Here is a 22,660-nt window from a genome sequence, read left to right on the forward strand (position 1 = left end):
GTCCAAAAACATACCCACAGCCACACAACAGAGGAAGGCAAACTGTCATTAAATGCAAAGACATGTTGTTTTAATGCTATGTATGTCAATAAAAACTTTAAAACTTTTGTAAACTTTTTCTTGTTCGGCCCATAATATATGACTAAGAATAAGGCCATTTTGACATTTTTTCACGGCCTATTTGACTTTCACCACGGCCCATTTGACTTTGCATTTCTCGGTACTGTTGTCCTTCGGCCCATTTGATTAGATTCCCTGTAAAGTAATAACTTTTTCGTTTCGGTGTTCATGTTCTTTTAATCGCACGCGAAAATGACAGTGAAATATTACACTACACCTAGTATCCAGGGCCTAATGGCACAAAGCGACCTCAGCTCTGCGATGATCGTAACTCCCATACTCTTTCAGCACGACACCAGTCCAACTTGACCAATCCTGGCGATGTCAAATACACGTGCACATACAGTGTCCGAGCATCGGCGCAAGTTGATGCGCGTAAAGGCAGCCGGGAACCAGTTTAGAACAGCGCTGACCACAATGCTCTTCGACACACAGAGTTAAACAAGATGGCGGGAATACGTCGTCAGCTGTTTTCTAAAAATTGTAAATATGTTGATCATATCAAACCAAATTTTCTTCTCATTGTCAATCATTTATTAATCTAAATATATTTTTTGAAGTTACCCCTTAATCATCGAGGAAACCCCCACTCTGCGCGCCGATGCCATTCGGCAAACGAGAAAAGCGAAAAGAATTCAACTCGAGGATAGCTCAGCACAGAGAATTTCGTGTAATTCTCAAGGTAAATAACACGGTACATTAACTTCCACGGCATGTCAAACCCGCCAGGTGGGATGGAGTCAACTAGCCTAATGCACAGAGCGATCGGTGCTTGCATGTACCTTGCCTACTGCTCGGTCTGGTGGACAATTCTCTACGTCAATATTGTTAACATACTGTATTAGGGACCGTTCATAATTCATGGGTGCGTGTGTGTGTGTGATGATGATGAATTTTATCGAGAAGCATGTACATTGTGAATGACCCCCTCCTCAAATTTATGTACAAATTAAGTGTTCCCCCTGCATGTCATGTACAAAATCAATGATCCCCCTTCCCATAATTTCTAAGCATGATTTTCAAAGGTAAGAGTTTTTAAGTACCCCCACCTATCTTTTTCAAAAAATACAATGATATGCAAGTAATGAAAAGCACCTTATGAAATAGGCGAGGGGTGTGTAAGGAACTCTTTCATTTTTATATATTTCATGTACAAATTGCTGACCCCCTAGTACATGTGTACAAACTTGATGACACCCCCCTCCTACCTCCCCAGAACAAAATGGGTTCCCCCCATCCCCCTTAAAATCATCATCACCCCAGGGTCCCCTCCTAGCCATAAATTATGAACGGCCCCTTAGGTGCCCAGTGTCAGTTGAGGGATAGTAATTTGTGGTACAGGTTAAGACGTGTACTGCAGACGACATGTACTGCTCTCTCCTATCATACCACATTTTCTTACATGTTATGTAGAAGGTTCATGGTTGGGTTTAACTTCTAACCATATTAACATATGTGTGTACCTTTTGTGAGAAATCTAATTTTGCTGTGACTTCCGTTTTGTCAGTTCTGCTTCACATAATTAATAACCCAGCACTTATTCAGCTCTCGTTTGATTGCATGATTCAGCTCTAATTGCCTTATTGAGCGAGATGGTTGAAGGCTCATCACAGGAATTGACATTTCCCTTGTTTGTCTGAAAGGAAAACACACGTGTACAGGCCCAGTACAAGCCTTTCAGTGTACTTTGCAATGGAAAATGTTTTTGAAAATGCTATAGATTAACTTCTACCACTGTCAGCGTATTTTCTCAATTATACTCCGACCTCGTATCGTGGCATTCATCGTATCGCAGAAAATGGTATTTCCGGTTTTCCGCGTGAGACAAGCCTCCTAGCGGTGATTTGCATATGTAAATCGGCAGCCAGATGTCAGTTGCTTGTTTACATTTTGGAAACCAGCAGGATGTATCGAATCTTCGTAAGTATTATCCAGCAGTAATATTAACATTAAACTCTGGAATCTTTTGGAATCTGTACAACCCCATCCATCAGGTACCTGCTATAATATTTATGTGTCATATATGAACCTTCCACTCCATCTAAACTAGGTCACCTGCATATAATTGTTGCCATATACGATAGCAGAAGTAATGTCATGAGCTATGTTTATCTCCCGGATAATAATGTTTTTGTTATCCGTGATATGATGGAGTTCTCTCCCTTGGTAAGGATTAACTGGCTTCGTTTGACTAATGGCTATCGGTGAAAAACTATCAAAAGATAAAATGATAATTTTTTCACAAATATGTTCATTAAATGTCATGTTCATCAGATGTCCTAATAAAATAGGCCTTATAAGTTCCCAATTGCATTTCAGATTACGGATATACCAAGTACCGCGATAGAGCAAAGTTGCAGGCTAAACATTTCTTGGCATTCAGTTATCTTAATGTGTGGACTCGTCCAAAATGAAACACATGAATGAGCTGAAAGATTTGAGGAGGGTACAGGCAAGTGTGTTTGTTCAAAATTGCCTCTGTTCACCCAGCAGAAATGGGTACTCCGTGGGATAAAGTCATGTGACTATAACCCTCTAATTCCTAACAGGCAGCTTGGGCTATCCGGGGTAATAATAATCAGATTGTTTGGGCACAATGTGCATGATAAGTGGACTATTATTATGTTTTACAGATTAATATGAAAATGCAGCAGAGAGAGAGTTTAGGTGATACTGGCGACCCGTGAAGGTACTGGTTGGAATGAACCTTCAGTAACCCATGCTTGTCGTAAGAGGCGACTAATGGGATTGGGTGGTCAGGCTCGCTGGCTTGGTTGACACATGTCATCTGTTCCCAATTGCGCAGATCAATGCTCATGCTGTTGATCACTGGATTGTCTGGTCCAGACTCATATATTTACAGACTGCCGCCATATAGCTGGAATATGGCTGAGTGCAGCGAACTAAAACTAAACTCTCTCACTAGGTATTCCTGGCACAGTGAGGCTTCAGGGTTTTACATGAGGCATGATTCCTGGGTATTTGACGCAACACTTTTGTAAAGGACTCTCAAATTATTATAATATGAGTCAAGCTTGATGCATGTTTTATCAGTGACCCTGAGAATTCAGTTCAATAAAATTGATTTGATAAGCAAACAATGATAGTTTTCGATGATAGTTTGATTTTGAAAGAGCTGTCAGATTGTTCCAGAGAACTCAGAGGAGACAGTAATCCTGGCTGTTTCAATTGAACTACACTGTAGTTGCATTTAGTGGTGTGACATACACAGTCACATACTGAGAATGATTAAAACAAATATCATGCCAATTAAGTGATTCGTGGGGACTCACCTTTGCAAGTGATAACTTGTCACAAAGTTCACAAATGTTGTCAGTTGTCAGTAAATAGACTTGCTAAAGGTCTTCATCAGATGTTTCTTTCAGTTCATGTTAATAACTGACAATTACAGTGAATAAATCACAAGTGTGATTATTTGTTCAGTATACTGGTGTTTGTTCTGATTTAACTAAACAGTAAAAAAATGTACTATTTATTAACAAACCATATAAATGACAATACAACACAAAACAACAAAATCTTGGCAAAACTCTTACTTTTTGATTTACACAAAGAAATATTACACTAAAATTTTCATGACTCCCAAATATTTAAAATGACTCCCCAAAATGAATACTATGAATCACCATGACTCCCATTTTTCAAAGTCGGTGTAAAACCCTGAGGTATGTAAGGCTCATCATCAACTCAGGGCCCTTGTCATCTGTAGATGCAGCCCAGACAGTGAGTGGGGACTTCTCCCAGGAAACGCTGCCCAGTCAAACCCACCTAGAACTTTCTGGAGAATATGTAGGTACCAACTATGGGAGAGTCTGACTACAGTGTACTTGGGATGCAAGCGAGTCATTTCAAAGGTGATGTCTGCATATTCAGCATGCTTTTCTTGAATCTTACCAATCACACTTCTGTCAAAAGGGACAGAAAATTAAGTGATATAAATAAATTCATTAGCTTTATCAAAAAGGACAAAATCAGGTTTGTTGGCTGGAATTCTTCTGAGGCTGTTTATGGGCCTTATCCAAAGAAGTTTAAAAGCATCATTTTCCCTGATGCCCTGGACATGTTCAGGGTCGTACCATGGATGGACCAAAGAGTCAAAGCCACAGGCATGGCAATAGTAGATAGTAGAGGCAACGAGTCATGCCATCATGTCATTTAAGGTATGCTGTTTGTGCCAAGGAAGGGCATCCACTGACAAGGTGTTGGACAGTCTCTGTAAATGCATTGCGAAGTCAACATTTCATATTGATATGTTCTTTAAAAATCACATTTAGGCGATAGCGAGTAGGGAGTGACTGGTCCTGAGCAGCAAAAAGAAAGCCCTCAGTTTCACATTTAAGACCAGATGACTTCATCCAGGCAAAGGAGTCGGTTGGATTGCTATTCTGTTCCACACACTGCATCTACACACAATGCAATGGTTTCTCAGAAAACGTCTCCACAAATGACCTACTCTGGGCAGACTTGGTGAAGGACTTCACCTGGTTTACTCCCATCGCTGTACCATCCAGCAGTACATTGCCATCAACAAAATTAACCTCAAATTTCAGATTCTGTCCAACAATCTTAGCACGTTTACAATAGCTGTGGAATTCCTTGCTTTCATCATGAGTCTTAACATGCATATGTAAACAATTGAGAGAGGAACAAGGGTGGTGGGCTCTGTTATCAGACATGATCCTTCTGGTCAGGCGGTCAAGGCTCTGGATGCCCTGTTTTGCCCAATCAACTACTCCAAAGGAATAGGAAAGAACTGGCACACCAAAAGTATTGGTGGCTTAGACCTAGTTTCGAGCATTGTGCTCTGAGCTCCAGATTTTCTTTAAGCGGGTTTTATACTCAGCCCGAAGTTTGTCTTGAATTTGGAAATTCTGGAGCTTGTCTCGAACTTCCAAGATTGGTGTAGGCCTGATCTTCCACAAGGCGCTCAATAACTCTCCCCCTTGTGACTTGACCGATCCATCATTTATGAACTTGCCACGTTTCAAATGAAGAGTATTACATTTGTTGGGGCCAAATGTCATGCCTTTTCATTAGAAAAGGACTCGACAAGGAGAACCTGTTCTTTCAAATTGGTATCTCCTTTTATTATTATTATAACAGTGGTACTCAACTGGCTGCAGGGACCTCAAGGGAGAGCAGAGAGATTGGCTTCATTTGACCAGTGAAAGACGTAATAAAGCTGTCAATAAATAGTTTTTAACTCCTCAGTAGTGAAAACACTAGCTTTCTCTCCAGTTTGCATCCCCGGAATAACAGGAATTTTTCGTCCTGAATGAATACCAGTTGTATTGCTTACAGTTGTGTTGTTATGTACATGTTCTGCACAAAATACCTGGACATGCAACAAGGAATATGTTAACAAGAGTACATAATTTTAAGATTTCTTTAATTAGCTTAATTGTAATCAGTGAATATTTATGTATATGTTCAGAAACTATAATTACACAAAAGTATTCAGTAAAGTTTTATTAAATAAAAAATGCTTCAATGCAGGTAACACAACCAACCTAAAGTATTACTCAAGTCAGGAACACAGACATGATGATACTCAGATACTGGTCACTGGAAGTGCTAATACAGAGGAAGGGAACCAGTCAATACAGATGAAAACTAATGTTATGGAAATAAATAGGACTATTTTGTTGTATACTTGTTGCAATATTGTTGCCTATTTGTGGAATGTAATTAAAACAGGAGTCAGAAGTAGGCAGTCGTCTGTTGAAACCTGCATAATGCCACAAATACCGCTAGAACCTGTGTTACGAGAAGATTTGTATATTTGAAGTAGACTACACCAATAACTTTTTATAGGTTTACTCAATGTACGTTTTAAAACTTAATTTGGTCAAGCATTGTTATTTAAGTATGAATTGCTTGTGTTGTTTTAAGATTATTGCTCTTAACAGATCAACTGTAGTAAATGTACTTTCTACTTGGTGTCCTGACACCATGGAAAATCCCCTATATTATGCCATTTTCAGGTGAAAAGAAAACATAGTTTGACAAGTATAGCGTGTTTTTTAAGGAAAAAACAATGCCAAAATCACAAATACATTCGTATATGAAGATTCTTAGAGTACAGAAACATTCATGTCTGTATGCCATTGACTCAAAGCATTGCAAAGACATGTAAATGGCCAATAATATAAGTGATGGTATCTCTTATAGTCTGTCAACTTTCTGGGACTGCATGTTTTGCAAATATCGTTTCGGTTATTTGTTTCAAAGTAAAGTGTTGACATGTATCTTCATGTTTCTCCGTGACTTAACAGGAACCTATTTTTAATGTCACGGCGATTGCCTATTAAGAAAGTTACCTTTGTAATTATTTTTTCATGATTGTTTTGATCAACTCAATCCGGATGTGGGTTCAATTGATGTACTGTCTGACAGGTGACCTAACCATGTGTTTCACATGCATGACCTTGGGTCAGATTTACTCTTGTGCCACCAAACGACCAAGCAATCGATCACATTTCCTCATAATTAACCACAAATTATTATGGAACAACTAGTTTAGTGTTTGAAACACTTGACAATGGAACATATCTTAGAAGTTGTGAGGGCCTAAAAACTCACTTCACTTGCTGAAATGTCATGACTGAATATTTCTTGAATCTGGGAAGTTTATGTTCTTGATATATTAGTCAACTCTTTAAAGTAGAAAGTTTCATCATTTTACATTGGGAGTTTCTAAATAAAACAAAAAAACAGAATCACATGGTTTTTTTATATATTTATCTGCAATAACAACCTGAACAGAAAAATCTGAAAAATGCCGCCAATCAACTTTTTTCGATGATTGCTCATTGGTAATGAAGCAATCATCAGTTGTGAGACTTCAACCAATTCCCAACACTAGAGATGAGTGGTGTGTGTTGTCTTGTGTCAGTGTTGAGAGTTCTGTTTCACAGCATTGATTGGTAACTGTAACTTTTCATGACAGTGATTAGGGGTTTGTGTCACTATGGTAATGTGTTTCCTTGTTCGTCCATCAGTATGAATACATCCGATGCTGCCCATGCAAGATTTCTGGCCTCCTTGCCACCACCTGACCCCATTCTGGCCCAACTTCAAACCCTGTCACAGCAATACACGCCACCTGTCACCATGGCATCACCAGTGGTGCCTGTCGCAGACGATGAGGTTGGGCAGATGACAGAGGATGGACTCCATGAAACTGTCAGGTGAGATAATTAAATTCATAGTGAGAAGACTCTCTGCATTCATCTTGGTATTGTAGCAGTGCAGTACTCAAGAGGTATTTATAAGAATTGATGTAAAGCATAGAATTAATCTGTACTGAGTTTTGCATAAATCACAATCAGTATTAAATTTTTCAGCATATACTGAAGAATGACCTGCATACTAGTACTTACTGCTGGTGATATGCATGTAAAAATAGTGTCTACATCAGAGATGATAGTTGATACCAATGCGGTCTGTTTCATAGTTGTCATAGCTTTAATGTATGAATTAAGTTTGAAAGTAATGAAATATGGATCAACCTTTTTTTGCTGAATCAATATTTTGCAATAATTTTAACTGGTTTGACAGCATGCTCACTGTGCAAAGCCTACTGGGGGATCAAGGAACGAGAAGCTGAATATCATAGCAATAGATACACAGTTAGGAGCTACTGCTTTGGCACACTCCGGCGCAGTGATGACTTAGCATAACATCACTGCCACAGGCTAATTTGCATATCACATGACCGGACTTTTCTCTTGTTTGTAAACAAACGCACATATTCATAGTAAGAAGAGACTGGCCTTACGCAAGCTTTTTGGCGCACTCTTCACAATGTGTTACATTGTTCCATATATATTCTTCCACAACTGCAACAGTAACATTTATGACAGTACATATATAGATATCAAACTGGTTGCATCGTTTGCTCTCCGTCGGCTTTGAAGACAGCACGTGGAGCTGTATAACCTATGTAAACAAAAGATCGCTACGCAAATCGAAATAGTGTTACATGTTTTAGAATATTTTCTCAGTGAAACTAAACCATTCTATCAAAGATGTTTAATTAGATGTGTAGCCTCATAAAAAATAAAAGAGTTAGGAAATATGTAGATTATATTGAATGGACGGTGCAAGATGTGACGAATCGTCACATCATTCTGGCCTGTGGCAGAGGTTCTATGCTGGCTTGCCGCATGGAAATCTGGGTAGGAGAGTGCTGCTTTGGCACACACAGAAAAGTGACATACCCCTCCCTTGCACATTTATGGCTTATGTTTTGGCAGGAATATTCTATCTTCATTTGGATTGGTTGATAGCTGAAAGTATTGAAAATAGGGCTGGATATTGCCCTGATTCTCATATTGCGATATATTGCAATAATTTAAGAGATCACATGTGACCTCCAATAACTATGATCCTTGGCTAGAACGTCATTATACAGTCCTACCAAATTTATAAGACTTAGGCCTTTGTGATAAATTGAGAAAATATCTCCCATTATGAAAAGAAAAAAAAAACCAGGCAGTATATAAATTTATTATATTTTTCCTTATCATGACTCATGCTCTTTTGCTTGTCTTCTTCTTCTTGCGAACACAGTGGAACACTTGTATCTCCCAATTGAAGCTCCCTTCAATGTAAAATCACTAATTAGTACTCACCAAGAGTTATCTCTATCCCACTCCTTTGCGCGGGAACGAGGGTGCCACTTCTGCCTTTATCCAATTCTGCCGTTGATAAATATTTATTATGCGTCTTGAGACGCGCAGCAGATAGGTCACGTAAACAGATTTTAGCCATGGCTAATACACCAGAGTCCTTACCCTGTCAACTGTTGTCGGACGACCCCCTCCCGTCTGGTGTTCCGCTAGAGTTACCCTCGGAGGAGAGGTGTGGGACGCAGTCCGCTACCTCAAGAAGTGACCTGCATCCCCGGACATTCCGTCGTCGCAGCCAAAGACTAGGAGGGCTTCCACGTCGTCACAACGCAGACTCCGCTCCCCCAGGGCTACATCCACGTCGCAGGGGAAATCATCGAAATCCAGCAGTACTTTCTCAGCCGAGATTGTTCCCGTTGCAGAGATGGGCCTGTTTGATGATGATGATCCGATCATCATTCCAGATGTACGGCGGAAGAAGCGGCCAGTGTCGGCAACTATAACATCAGCGCAGATTAGCACGCAGGCTGAGGCACCTACGCTGATGTCAGAGAATCGTCCTGAGGGTCCCGTCGCTACCATCGTAGAGAAGGCAGCAACTACTTCAGCGCAGACCGTCCCAGACGACCTGATGAACAACATCATGAAGATGATGGAAGATCGCTACGGTCTTCGGAGGCCTTTAGAGCCACGGGCGACCCAGCCCACCCCCATACCTCCGTGTAGGGCGACCCAGCCCGTTTGCACGTCTCCGCGTAGGGAGACCCAGCCCGCTAGCGTGTAGGGCGACCCAGCCCGTTTGCACGTCTCCACGAAGGGCGGCCCAGCCCGTCGCTAAGCCTCCGCGAAGGGCGACCCAGCCCGCCTGCACGAAGGACCCCGATCCTAAGCAGTCACGGAAGGCTTCACGGAGGATGTCTGTATCACCTACGTCGGACCTTGATGAGAGAGAACGTTCGCGAAGCAAGATCCTCTCATCCCATGATTCCGACTCAGACTCTCAACCTTCACGAAGGTTAAGTGGCTCCAAGTCATCCTCATCTAGAAGATCATTAAGAGAGTCACCGAGAGCTTCGCCAAGCTACCAGCGTTTGCCAAGGAAGTCTCCGCGAAGGTCACCTTATAGACGCCACTCGTCAGTCCGTTCACCACATCATTCCACTCGCCGATCTCCTTATCGATCGCCTCATCGATCACCTTGTCGATCCACGTACAGATCATCAAGGACTCCACCTCAGTCACTATCGGAGGAGCGTCAACACATTATCTGTGACCCGATGTCTGAAGATGAAGATGGTATCGTATTTTCCGGCCTTAGAAATAAGATATTGGATGGTGAATAGTCTGGAACTTTCCTCCCTGTCTAAGAACGAGAACTCAGCCCACACATATCTTATGAAGGAAGACGATGCTGACACAATCACCTTACCCCCGATTGACCCGATAGCAGCGGTGCCAGCTAATCTGGATACAGCCTTTAGTAAAACCACGAAATCACAGACACCTCATGTGCCGCATTTCAACGCTAACAAGTTTGCAGGTCACAACATGGACTCTTTTTACAAGGCACAAGATATCAATGATAACTATAAGATGATCAGGGATGCCAAGTCCAAGACTTACAGAATAGATGACCGCAAGCTAGCCCAGATGGAAACCATATCAAGGAGGATGTTTTTTGGTCTGAACAGATCAAGAACAGTCGACGAAACTCTCCTCACGAAGTTCAGAGACTCTACATCTGAGGATGATAGAATGATTTACTCGGCCCTCCTCATGCAGAAGAAGGACCAGCAGTTCCTTACGGATCACTTAACAGCACTATCCGCAGCTACTACTATGGCTCGTCGTCAAGGTCTCCTCGCCACCTGTAATTGGGGTGATCACTTCACCGCACCACTCTACACAGCCCCCGTGGTCTTCACCGTCCATCTTCGATGGTAACATAGACAAAGTCTCTAAAGAAGTCTCTAAAGACTCAAGAGAGGTACTCATGATAAAGTCTATGGATACGCTAGCAAGCGTCATCAGACAAACTTCGCAGAGGCCCATACGGCAATTACAGAGGAGCATCGGGAAGAGGCAGGTCATCCAGAGGCTCCCGCAATTATAAACGATGAAGGACAGGTTCGGAACGACTGGAGTCTTCCACCCCCAGCCGTTCCAGTACTACCATCTCAAGTGGGTGGACGCCTTCAACTTCACTGGGAAAACTGGGGATTCCTAGAGGATCCATATGTCTCCAACATCCTACAGCACGGACATCGCATACAACTACAGGCCACGCCGCCCGCTGACAGTCATCCCTCCGAGGTTCGACTTCCAGGCTCTACAACTACCAAAGTTAAGAGAAGCGGTATCAACGCTCCTAACCAAGCAGGCCATAGAAGTACTGGACCAAGTAAACATCGAACCAGGCTTCTACTCCCCAGTTTTCCTAGTGCCCAAGAAAAATTCCAAAGAAAAGTTTCGTCTCATCTACAGTATGAGCACGTTCAACAGAGACTATCTACGCAAACCGCCAGCGTTTCGCATGATACACTTACCACAACTACGGCACTTAATTCGTCCCAGAGACTACATGGCCAGCATAGATCTGCAAGACGCATATCTACACATCCCAATACATCCCGACTCCAGGAAATACCTTCGGTTTACACTAGATGGGCTGCATTACCAATGGAAAGTACTACCTTTCGGAATCTCATCGGCCCCCTGGTTATTCACAAGAGTGACGAAACCTATCGTCTCTTACCTACATCGTCAAGGTCTACGCAGTGCATTCTACCTCGACGGCCGGGATACAAGTGGATCCAGATCCACAGCGTCTCAGACTACAGTTAAACTTCATCATCAAGCTACTAACACAGCTAGGATGGTTAGTAAATCTACTCAAGTCGGACCTAGAACCTACGCAAGATCTGCAATTTCTAGGCATTCGATTTCTCACAGCGCAGAATCGTATCGTCGTAGCGGAGGACCGATGGATCAAGATCCAACAGATAACCCCTCAAGCCTTACTCTCTCCGCTACCACTCGACAATGGCAGAGCCTGTTGGGTCTACTCACGTCAGCTCAAGACATGACAGTCAGAGGCAGACTACAGTTCGTCCGTTACAGGTCCTCATTAACTCTCATCTCGGCGACCCTCAACCATTCAGTCTACGAATCACGTCAAACCTCACCTACTGTGGTGGACCAAGAGATCGAATGTTTGCGATGGAATCTGTTTAATAGAGCGGAATTGAAAACACATCTCTATGTAGACGCGTCGCTCCAAGGTTGGGGAGCACACCTCGCCAACAGGACGGCATCAGGGTTATGGAGCCAACAAGAGAGCAAACTACACATAAACTTGCTAGAAATGCAAGCAGTAGTAAACGCCATACATCATTGGAGCAACTTACTAAAGAATGCCAAATTGATGATTCACACAGACAATTCAACAGTGGCGTTTTATGTGAACAAACAAGGCTCAACCAGGTCCCCGAACCTATTGACTCTATGTTTTCAATTGTTCGATCTAATAGACAATCTCAACATACATGTCAGAGCATGTCACATTCCAGGAGCAAAGAATGTAATAGCAGACGCTCTCTCTCGGCCACACCTACAGAATGGATGCTCCATACAGAGATATTCGCACAAATTATCAAGAAAATAGGAGCTCCACTAATAGACCTATTTGCCACTCGCTTCAACAATCAGCTGACAACATTCGTATCACCAGTCCCAGACCCACTAGCATGGGCAACGGACGCACTAAGCATATCGTGGGAAGGACTCAGCAGCGTGCAGCGTTCCCCCGCCAGCGTTAATCCCACAGGTGTTACAGAGAATCAAGCAAACTTCGGAGCCTCCAAATGATTTTTGGTCAGCCCTACTGGCCAGCGAGCGTGGTTTCCAACTCTTATTCAAGAAATCGGACAACCAATACTACAACTTCCAAAGCGCTTGAATCTACTAATACATCCTCAAACCAAACAAGCACACGGAAAGCCAGAAGCATTCCAACTTCAACGTATGGACTGTATTAAGGCGTGTCTAAACAAGAGAGGTTATTCAGCCAGAGCGGTGAAAGCAGTCACGCTTGCCTTACGTAACTCCACTCGCAGCAATGCGATGACAAGTGGCACAGTTTTGAAAATTATGCTGCGAAGAAAGGATTTACAGCTAGAAATGCTACACATCCACAAGTGGCTGACTACTTATGTTACCTACGTCAGACTAAACGTCTAAAAGGCTCAACAGTATCAACATATCTCGCAGCTTTAAGCTCTGTCATAACTATGAGAACGGGTGTCAAGCTGACGAAGACCCCAGAGTTACTCGCCTTACTACGTGCATTCCGATTGGAGGATCAGAAACAGAGGTTTCGCGCTCCAGCATGGGATCTAAATATAGTGCTCCAACACCTCACAAGTGAGGCATATGAACCACTGGAATCAACATCATTCGAATTTCTGACACAGAAAACTTTGTTCCTGTTATCCCTAGCAACAGCAGCCAGGATGTCAGAGATTCACGCACTAGATTACGAGAGAACACGCTTTGATGACAATCATAACATCATACATATGGGACTACTGTGGGATTTCATCGCCAAGAACCAGTTGCCAGGTCAACCAGACAGATTATTCCACGTCCCAGCTCTCTCATCAATTCTCGGACCTCATGATACACTGGATCTATCATTATGCCCAGTCAGAGCACTGAAAATATATCTACGACGTTCCAATCCGAGGCGACATAAACTCAAACGATTATTCATCCCTCTATCGACAGCTTCACAGACTGAAGTCTCACGTACAACTATCTCGATATGGATCAGGACTGTCATACTACGTGCCTACAAGGCTGCAGGACTCGACCCTCCAAAAGCATCTAATCCACATGAAATTAGAGCGCTAGCTTCAACACTTGCTCTACACGGCAATTGCTCTTTGAATACCATCATGGAGGGCTGCTTCTGGAGATCTGATATGGTGTTTGCCAACCACTATCTGAGAGATATCACCACCGAGGACGTCTCAGGCATTCACCATTTCGGTCCCATGGTCCTCGCTCAGCAGTTGACAGTCCCTCGGAGAAGATAAGTCAATCTTACGAGATTTTTACTGCTTATTTCACAACAGTACTATATAGCTAATAACTCCATGAAGTTTATACTATTATATATTTTAGCTTAAAGGTCACATGCAACGTAAAACACAACTTTGCAGATTCTGATACCTTTCGGTATGGTCTTACCAAAACAAATCGTCAAAAATGCAAATTCAACTCATAAAGTTGAAAAATAACGTGATGAAAAAAAACGCGCAAAATCGGAGTTCAAACGTTTCACTAATTTTCCCTCGACTTTTCTGGGGAAAATGGGTTTCAACAGCTGGGCTGCGCTCATAGCACGTGCGCGGTGAAGTAGGTTCGCGCAGCTTGGAAGCGGGTTGTCCGGTGAATACTTGGTGAAGGCTTTGGTGTGAGCTATTTTTCTAATGTTTTGTTGATATCTCACAGGCACGAGCTTTTAATATGTTATGACAGTAAATAAACTGTTTATATAATTTCATTTGTCTATTTCACCACCACGCGTTCTTCTTACCCGAGTCACTTTCTCAGTTCGATACTTAAAAGCAATGTCATTATTTAGCGTTGACAGAATTTCTAACTGTGATATAGATTTGTCGTTGTCACAGACAAAACTCAATGTCTTGTTTTATTGACACCTGTGTGTCTGCCTGCCTGTCTGCTAATGACAATATTCAATACACAGCTGCGATCACTGACCACATGCAATTTGAACATAACACCAATCAGGCTATACACCATAAACAAAATGCATTGATTTATGGCCCGAGTTCGGTCTCTGTCACATTATGTAATTACACAGACAGGCAGGTGTGATACTTGAACACATGACATGTTATGATGTCTGTTGATTGCAAAATGTTATACACAAAAAATGAGCATGTATTTACAAAACCCAACATCTCTATATATACACACACAATATCCGTGAGGGCATCTGCAAATGTACCAGCCGTTACACTTGAGTGCACACCCACCCGCTCTGACTGGGTTCGGTATCCCGGCTGCTTCGTTTCTTGGGAAGTAAACCGAAGTACACAATTTTGCACTTTTGATTTGCGATTGTACGCTTATAATTTTGTTTATATGTTTTTTCATAACCAACAATGTATATTATATGTCATGAATAAGTGATAATTGTGTTTTAATTATGTTTGATTTTTTGGTTGCATGTGACCTTTAAGTTCAATCACAATCTTAAGCTCAGTACTATGGGGTTTTTTATATCATACTATCATTAGCTAACAACTCTATGAAGTTTATGGTATTTTATTATCAAGCTTAAGTCTATCTTAGTCTTAAGCATAGTATTCATGTTGTAAATACTTTATTTATGTTCATCATAATATATATATATTGTAGTAACCCATATATGGCAGCTGGTAAGTTGAACAGCAGGAATTTATCAATTCAGTGCCTTTATGAAGTTCCCATAGGGGTTATTACAGTTATTACAGTTATCAAATCACTAATTATCTGAATCCAAAGTATTCTGTATTCCCACCTCTGTATCCGTAGGATTCTACAAGCAAAAGAGCATGAGTCAGGATAAGGAAAAATATGTAATTTTCTGAATAAAATTGATATTTTATACTTATCCTGACTCATGAGGTAAGCCCTCCCATCCTCCCCACATAACACTTTGGATTTCCCTGAAAATTCAAGTGTTGGGCTCGATATATAAGGAGAGAGTGAGGCATGTGGCGGGAAGTGTCGCCCTCGTTCCCGCGCGAAGGAGTGGGATAGAGATAACTCTTGGTGAGTACTAATTAGTGATTTTACATTGAAGGGAGCTTCAATTGGGAGATACAAGTGTTCCACTGTGTTCGCAAGAAGAAGAAGACAAGCAAAAGAGCATGAGTCAGGATAAGTATAAAATATCAATTTTATTCAGAAAATTACATTATTATGTTTAACAGATTAAAGATAGTATGACGCAGAGAGGGTTCGGGTGATACAGGCTGGTTAGGCTTATCATCAGTTCAGGGCCCTTGCCTTCTCAACACGCAGCCCAGACAGTGAATGGGACTTCTCCCAGGAAATGCTGCCTAGTCGAACCCACCAAGAACTTTTTTTTTTTTTTCTTCTTCTTATAAAGATACTTCCACTTGTAAAATGTTACATGAAACCAACAGAAATAAAAGTCTCATTTTTAAACTTATCCTATCTCACGGCTTGCACCTCTTTCTCTCACTTTGACTTGTAGTGGAACGACTATAAACCTTTTTCCATAGGCCTCCTTGTACAATCGCCCGTGCACTCCATGCTGCTCTCCTTAATTAGCTTTATAGTCCCTAATGCAGTTTGCAGCATGCTCCACTAATAGCCCACATGACTACCTCTGAATGATCATTCTCTTTCTTGTCGCATGGCAGTGTGGACGTGCTGTAATGTCCCGTGCTGTTTAAGGGACACTATGTCACCCTAACATCATAGGGAAAAGAGATCATCAGTCAAGGAAAAGGAAGTTTTGTGCGCAATGCAAGACAAATTTCTCATCCCTCGATCCTCACTCGTCTTCCAGTGACTGTATCAAGAGTCTGCACTTCATCACCTAATCGCCAATCTAGATCACCATCCCGATCAATATTACCAACTTGATACAGATTACCTGAGCGTTCCAGCTCACTGTCTCCATTCAGATCACCTGATCTCTCCAATTACATTCACTGAACCATTCCAGATCACAATTCCTATCCAGGTCACTGTGCTGATCCAGATCACCAGATGGATCCAGATTACACGGCCTCCACCTACATCACTAGTACGATCCAGTTCACCGAAACGGACAGGATTAATGAACAGATCCAGTTCACAGTCACAATCCAGATCACAACTACAATCCAGATCACCTAAGTGATCCAGATCATCGAAAGGATCCAGATCACAACTTTGAATCAGATCACCGGACCGATCCAGATCACCAAACCAATCCAGATCACGACTTGGAGCTAGTTCATCAGACCGATCCAGATCACTGAACCAATCCAGATCACAACTGCGAACCAGATCACCGGAACGATCCAGATCACCTAACGCTTCTAAATCACAACTGCAAACCAGATCACCAGATCACCTTACCGATCCAGATCACAGTTTCCCGTTAGTGCATTGAACCGATCCAGATCACCTTACAGATCCAGATCAACTTATGACCCAGATCAGCAAACCCATCTTAATCACCTTACAGAGCCATTGACTGACCTGGATCACAGTGCAGATCCACATCTCATGTCTGATCCCATTCAGATGGTCGAACTAGAGTACCAGTCCGAACCAGATCATCAACTAGAACTATATTGACCCGGACTAGTTCTTAATATCATACCGAATCACCTAGCCATGACAGATCGTCTTGGAGATCCAGATCACCGGCTAACCAATCAGCTTTGGTATGTGCTATGTCAAGGTCTCACTACAGTTCTTCTGACCATTCGGGTGATCATTGTTCCGATACTGCTCACAGGCCTTCAGTCTCATATGATGTTCCGCCTACAAGCTCTTCGAATCCTTCAATCCACTCTATTATCATTGCTGAGTCATGGGAACCTGATCACGATCCCACTCCTACACCGACTCCAGATCTAGATATGATAATCAGGGCCATTACCTCAGCCTGGAACCAAATGCAGCCTTCTTCTTCAGCCCATCCGGCTTCCATAGCAGCTGCTTCTTCATCTGGTCCACCTCCCGAGATTGATCCAGTCCAACAAGTCATGCCCGCATCTCCTGTTCACTCTGAGATATCTACCTCTGGGGGTAGTTTTGCAGCAGTAGAACAGCTCAGGTGCTCGTTTGGATTGTTGAGAAGCTCCAACTTCCCTTGAGTACTTCAGCAGATGACCTGGATTACTCATATACACTGGGACTTGCCTACCATCACCTTAGCACTTCGGCTTTGTATTCTAAATTTATCCAGTACACTAAATGATGGTTTCAAGAGCTTGAAATAAATTAACCCATTCAACACCGTAGACCGGAAAACCGGCCAAGACATTACGAGTCCCCAGACACGGTAGGCCGGTAAGCCAGCCAGGCAGTAGTCGCATCAAAAGGATATATAATTTTCGGACCTAACTTACATATGACTATTTTATCAAATCTATCACTTTTCACAATGTCTGAAAACGCTTATCAAATTTCAAATGACCATATATTATCGACAGGATTAGAATTATAAACTATTTTTCGCAATGTTATTATTAACAATTCTCGGACACATGCTTTGGCAACGGGTCCATATCAAAGTTGTCAAAGAGCAAAGTAACAATGTTTCGAGAAAATAATTAAACAAATTGAATAAACTGAAGAATAAAGTCAACAGCAATACTCATTAAGATTGTCAAACGTACATTATAACTTATTCTAAGATGCCTAGCGGTTAGAACAATCGAAAAAAACTACATTATCAGACAATAAAGGTATAGTTTTTTGATGACGTAACAATAGAATGACGTTATCCCTTCACTGCGCCATTCTAGTGTGCCCCCTCGTAATGGAACCATTTTACATTACGTCACAATGTAAGCGAGGTCATGATGCATGTCAGTTGTCATCGCCTCGTACAGCCTCCTTCAGTAAACTACTCCTTGCATCCCGTTTCTTGGTTTGCAGTTGCTTCACGCAGCTAACATCACTGGTGGAAACATTACGTTTATGTTTTACGACGGTTAAAATGTGTCAATTCGACTCACAAGTTTTCAGCGTCACGGTAACGTTCGCAATGTTTACATTCCCACAATGCAATGGTGGAATGTCGCTTGACTACTCAGCTTCATCTGGATGTACTGATCTAAACTTACGTTGGTAGTAGAAATGCGACGTTCATATTGCCCCATATGGTATACGTTCAGAGAAGATATTTAATCCGAACGTAAACCGTCATCAAACTGTTATCATTTGTTTTTTTCTGGTAACGTTCATCTTAATGTAGGCGGGCAGACACATCAATAGAACAGCGCGCCAGTTAGCCCTGTGCGAGGATTCTTAATTTAGGTCACCGACACCGTCGTTTGTTTTCTGCCTTAAATTAATCGTAATTATCCTTAGAAAGTATTAAATTTGGCATCTTAGAAAAGAAATACAGTTCGCTCTACCACCATGTATAATGTAATAAAGCACACTTCCGCCCTGAACTATTATAACATTAAAGCACTTGGACGCAAGCATCCTCGTACTTTAACTATAATAGTTCAGGGCGAAAGTGTGTTTTATTACACTATACATGGTGGTAGAGCAACAGTATTTCTTAACTATTTCCATCTTTTTTGAGCGATCGTGTATTGTAATTCAAGTGACATCTCGGCTTTCGTCACCTCGAACTTCACGCTTGGACACCATGTTTAATGAAAATATATGCATGAAGCATTTTTGGCACAGGCCATAACCTAGCATGATACGTCCACTAAGTTCCATAATATACGTATAGGTGGTGATTTTTTGCGTAACACGTTCAGAACAGCATGATTTTACCCAAAACTTTGACCTAAATCTAAAAGTTTTCGTTTACGAGGGTGGTATCCATTGCTGTAATATGATTGGCTGCCTTGGGTGACGTGCCCGATTTTGACCAATCACTATCCTTATAGCAGACTGTGGCGAAAAAGCATCATTAGAAACCAAACTTTATCCACTAAAATCGCTTCTTACAACTCTGTAAATACTCTCGGCAAGGGTACAGTGGTATAGTTGATGTTCCGAGCTTTCAAATAATGATCCACCATCACACGATTCGCCTCGCATGTTATTCATACGAAGCTTCGAAAACGGAGGTATTTTCCGCTGTTGTGTCATGTTGCCGAACGGAAAACCTCTAGTTTCGGGAAATAGGTGACCATACATATTATTTAAGAAATCTTTTTAGAATAATTTTCTGATTACGTAAAAAATGAAAAAGGCACGGGATATTATGGCATGTCACAAATGGAAAAATATCGCCGTATTTTTTGCTTCTTTCGTGGCTTATCTGGACATTATAAATGTAAGCTTGCTTTTTCATTAAAAATAAATTTATTTATTTATTTCGCGCATCACACAGTCGCTCAGTTATATCTCACGCATCTTCAAATACAAATACATGGTTGGAAATAGTGATCGATGAATCGTCCAGACAAACCACATCACCATCTCACTCAACCAAAAACATGTCAGTACTCCTTCAAAATTCTCAGTACACCTCCACTTGCAATATGATGTGTAAGTACACTCACACCCCCAAGAGTTATCTGGAGCCCTGATGACCCACAGATATGCCATGTGCTAAAAAACAACAATCTTCATCTACATCTGCTCACTTCTACATTTGTTTGAATAACATGATAAAAATAGATTTCATATTTATCAACAGAAGGATTAGACCTTTCAAATGGTGTATGAGATGTAGTAGCAATAATATTTTACAAGCTATGATAAACATAGGCTTCATCTATGACCTCAGAGTCTCTGGGAACTTGGTGTCATGGCAGTAAAAGCCTCTGGTTGACTGGTGTTGAAAGAATTAACGATGGATTCTCTGCTCCCAGATACAATCCTTTTACCAGGGATTTACAGGATGCGAATTCCTGCGTCCTATACGCATAAAAATTGACAATGGACGCAATGAAATTTATTAGAGCATCCACAGGGACGCAGACAAAGTCCAAATACTTTCATAAAAATTCCAATCAAGAAACAATAAGTTGTCACTGAGTTTGCTACTAGCTGAGTTATGGTATCATTTGCAATTTCATTACTCTAACAGTCTGATGATCATGATACACAACACAATAACAGTATTAGTAATAATATTTAAGTGTATGGGATCCCCATTTTGTTGTCCAGGACCCCTGAAAATCATAAGCATGAGTCTCAGGGACCCTCAAATACAGGATTCAAGGTAAATCCCTGCTTTTACCACTCACGTCCACGGCCTAACTAAAATCTCAACAGCCCCAATAGTTGAGGAGAACATTGGAACCCTGTATGGCAAACGAACCCCTTCGCTCTTCCTTATTGAAGATTAAGAACTGGCTCACATGGATTCAGCAGTAAGAAGGACATTGCCATCTATCAGTTGTCAAGTCTGCTCTGGAGCATACCTACACTGATCAAGATGCCTACATTCGGGGATGCATGGCTTTAGTTTATTTTTGGGGGCTACACCCTTGCTGTTTTCCAACATGGACCCCTTAACATCTCATCTTGGGAGGAGCGATATAAGACCAAACTGTTTCTCCAGCCATGGTACACTGACTCCCTGTTCAACAGCAGCATCCAAGAAGTGTCAACTAAGGTTGACAAAGAAACTCATTTCCAAGTCTCAATTGAATTGTTGTATATACAGAGATCACAGCTCCAGGACTCCTTAAAGCAGTTCACCCTACCAACCCGGACTAACACAATCTCTTTCGTGGCTCCTCCACTCAAGGCCGTGCCAGAGGAAAGAAATCTGGTCGTGGTGGTTCCTTGTGTGACGCACAAACACACACACACACACACACACACACCCCACCCCCACCCCACACACACAGAGGACCAACTTAGGCCCAGGGACCAGCGCCTGAAAGCAGTGACGGCTCGAGACCATTGCACGACTGGGACCTTGCGCCCCCAGTCGTTCGATTTAATACACTTCGGTAGGTTGGAGATTACAGATGTTCATCCCGAATTTTACCATCCTCAACGATCCGTATGTCACCAACATGATACTACACGGCTACCAGCTACCTGTTATCGGCAGTCCACCTCTGACTTCGCATCCGGCTCATGGCTCGTACCCTGTGGAACAGTTCCAAACTCCGAAATCTACGATAGGTACGCTATTAGACAAACTTGCAATAGAGCTCCTAGGTAAATCGCCTGTCAATTCAAGCTTCTACTCTCCCATATTTTTGGTTGCAAAGAATTTTTTTTAAAAACTTCGGCTCATCTTCAACATAAAGTTGTTCAATGCCCAATTTCTACTTCCACCGCCTCTCTTCAGGATGGTGTCGATCAACCTACTACTCACCATCCTAAAGAAGGGAGTCTTCCTCATCAGCCTCGATCTTCAAGACACTTACCTTCACGTTCCGATACATCCAGAGCACTGGAAGTACCTTCGCTTCATGTTCAACGGGAACCATTACCAATGGGAGGTCTTACCATTCGGAATTTTCACAACCCCGTGGCTTTTTACCCGAATTACCAAGCCGATCATGAGCGTCCTCCGCTTTCAAGGGATTACTTTAGAAAGCTACATAGACAGTTGCATCCAGGCTCAACAGGATCCGATCGTTCTGCTTCGCCAACTACAGTTCACAACCGACTAATACTGACTCAGAGACTTCATCAGAGCACTGTTCGATACTTGTCGGGATGATGTTCGCCCCTCGCGACATGGCAAATGTACTGCAAGTCCCCATGGTCCCTAGTCTGGTGATCTACCTTCAGTTGTTGGCAATCTATAGCCTGTTTTTACATTGTCTTGTCATTTCTAGCTAACATGTTTTAGATTTCATCACTAGTTTTAACTGGATTTCTGTGATATACTAATAGTTTTACTGTTCTTCGTCAACAGGTGTTAATTTCTAATTTTATTGATATATGATATAATCATTAATTGTTCTTGTCATGATATGGCTGAAATACTGCCGATGTGACGATAAATATTAACTCACTCACTCACTCCTCACGACAGGTGGATAAAGATTCAGCGAAGCATTCCTCCAGCGCTGTCTCAGGGGAGTTATGTCAGTGGCAGTAGCTATTGGGCCTTCTGACGTCAGCTCAAGCCCTAACATACAGAGACCAGTTCCAACTTCGGCTGATACGCCCGTATCTTC

The 22,660-nt window shown here is 42.0% G+C and overlaps 1 protein-coding gene across 1 annotated transcript in view; it reads left to right on the forward strand.

The window, feature by feature from the left end:
* Positions 1-544: 544 nt before the first annotated feature.
* LOC124286827 (protein FORGETTER 1-like) overlaps positions 545-22,660 on the forward strand; it is a 327,576-nt gene continuing 305,460 nt past the window's right edge. Inside the window, 2 exon segments of the mRNA XM_046723267.1 lie at positions 545-802; positions 7,143-7,331. Of these exon segments, the coding sequence (XP_046579223.1) occupies positions 7,144-7,331 (188 nt within the window). The 5' untranslated portion in view covers positions 545-802; position 7,143.

Source organism: Haliotis rubra, unplaced genomic scaffold, assembly GCF_003918875.1.
Source record: "Haliotis rubra isolate DU_JTF1 unplaced genomic scaffold, ASM391887v1 Scf392, whole genome shotgun sequence".
Classification (NCBI taxonomy): Eukaryota; Metazoa; Mollusca; class Gastropoda; order Lepetellida; family Haliotidae; genus Haliotis; species Haliotis rubra.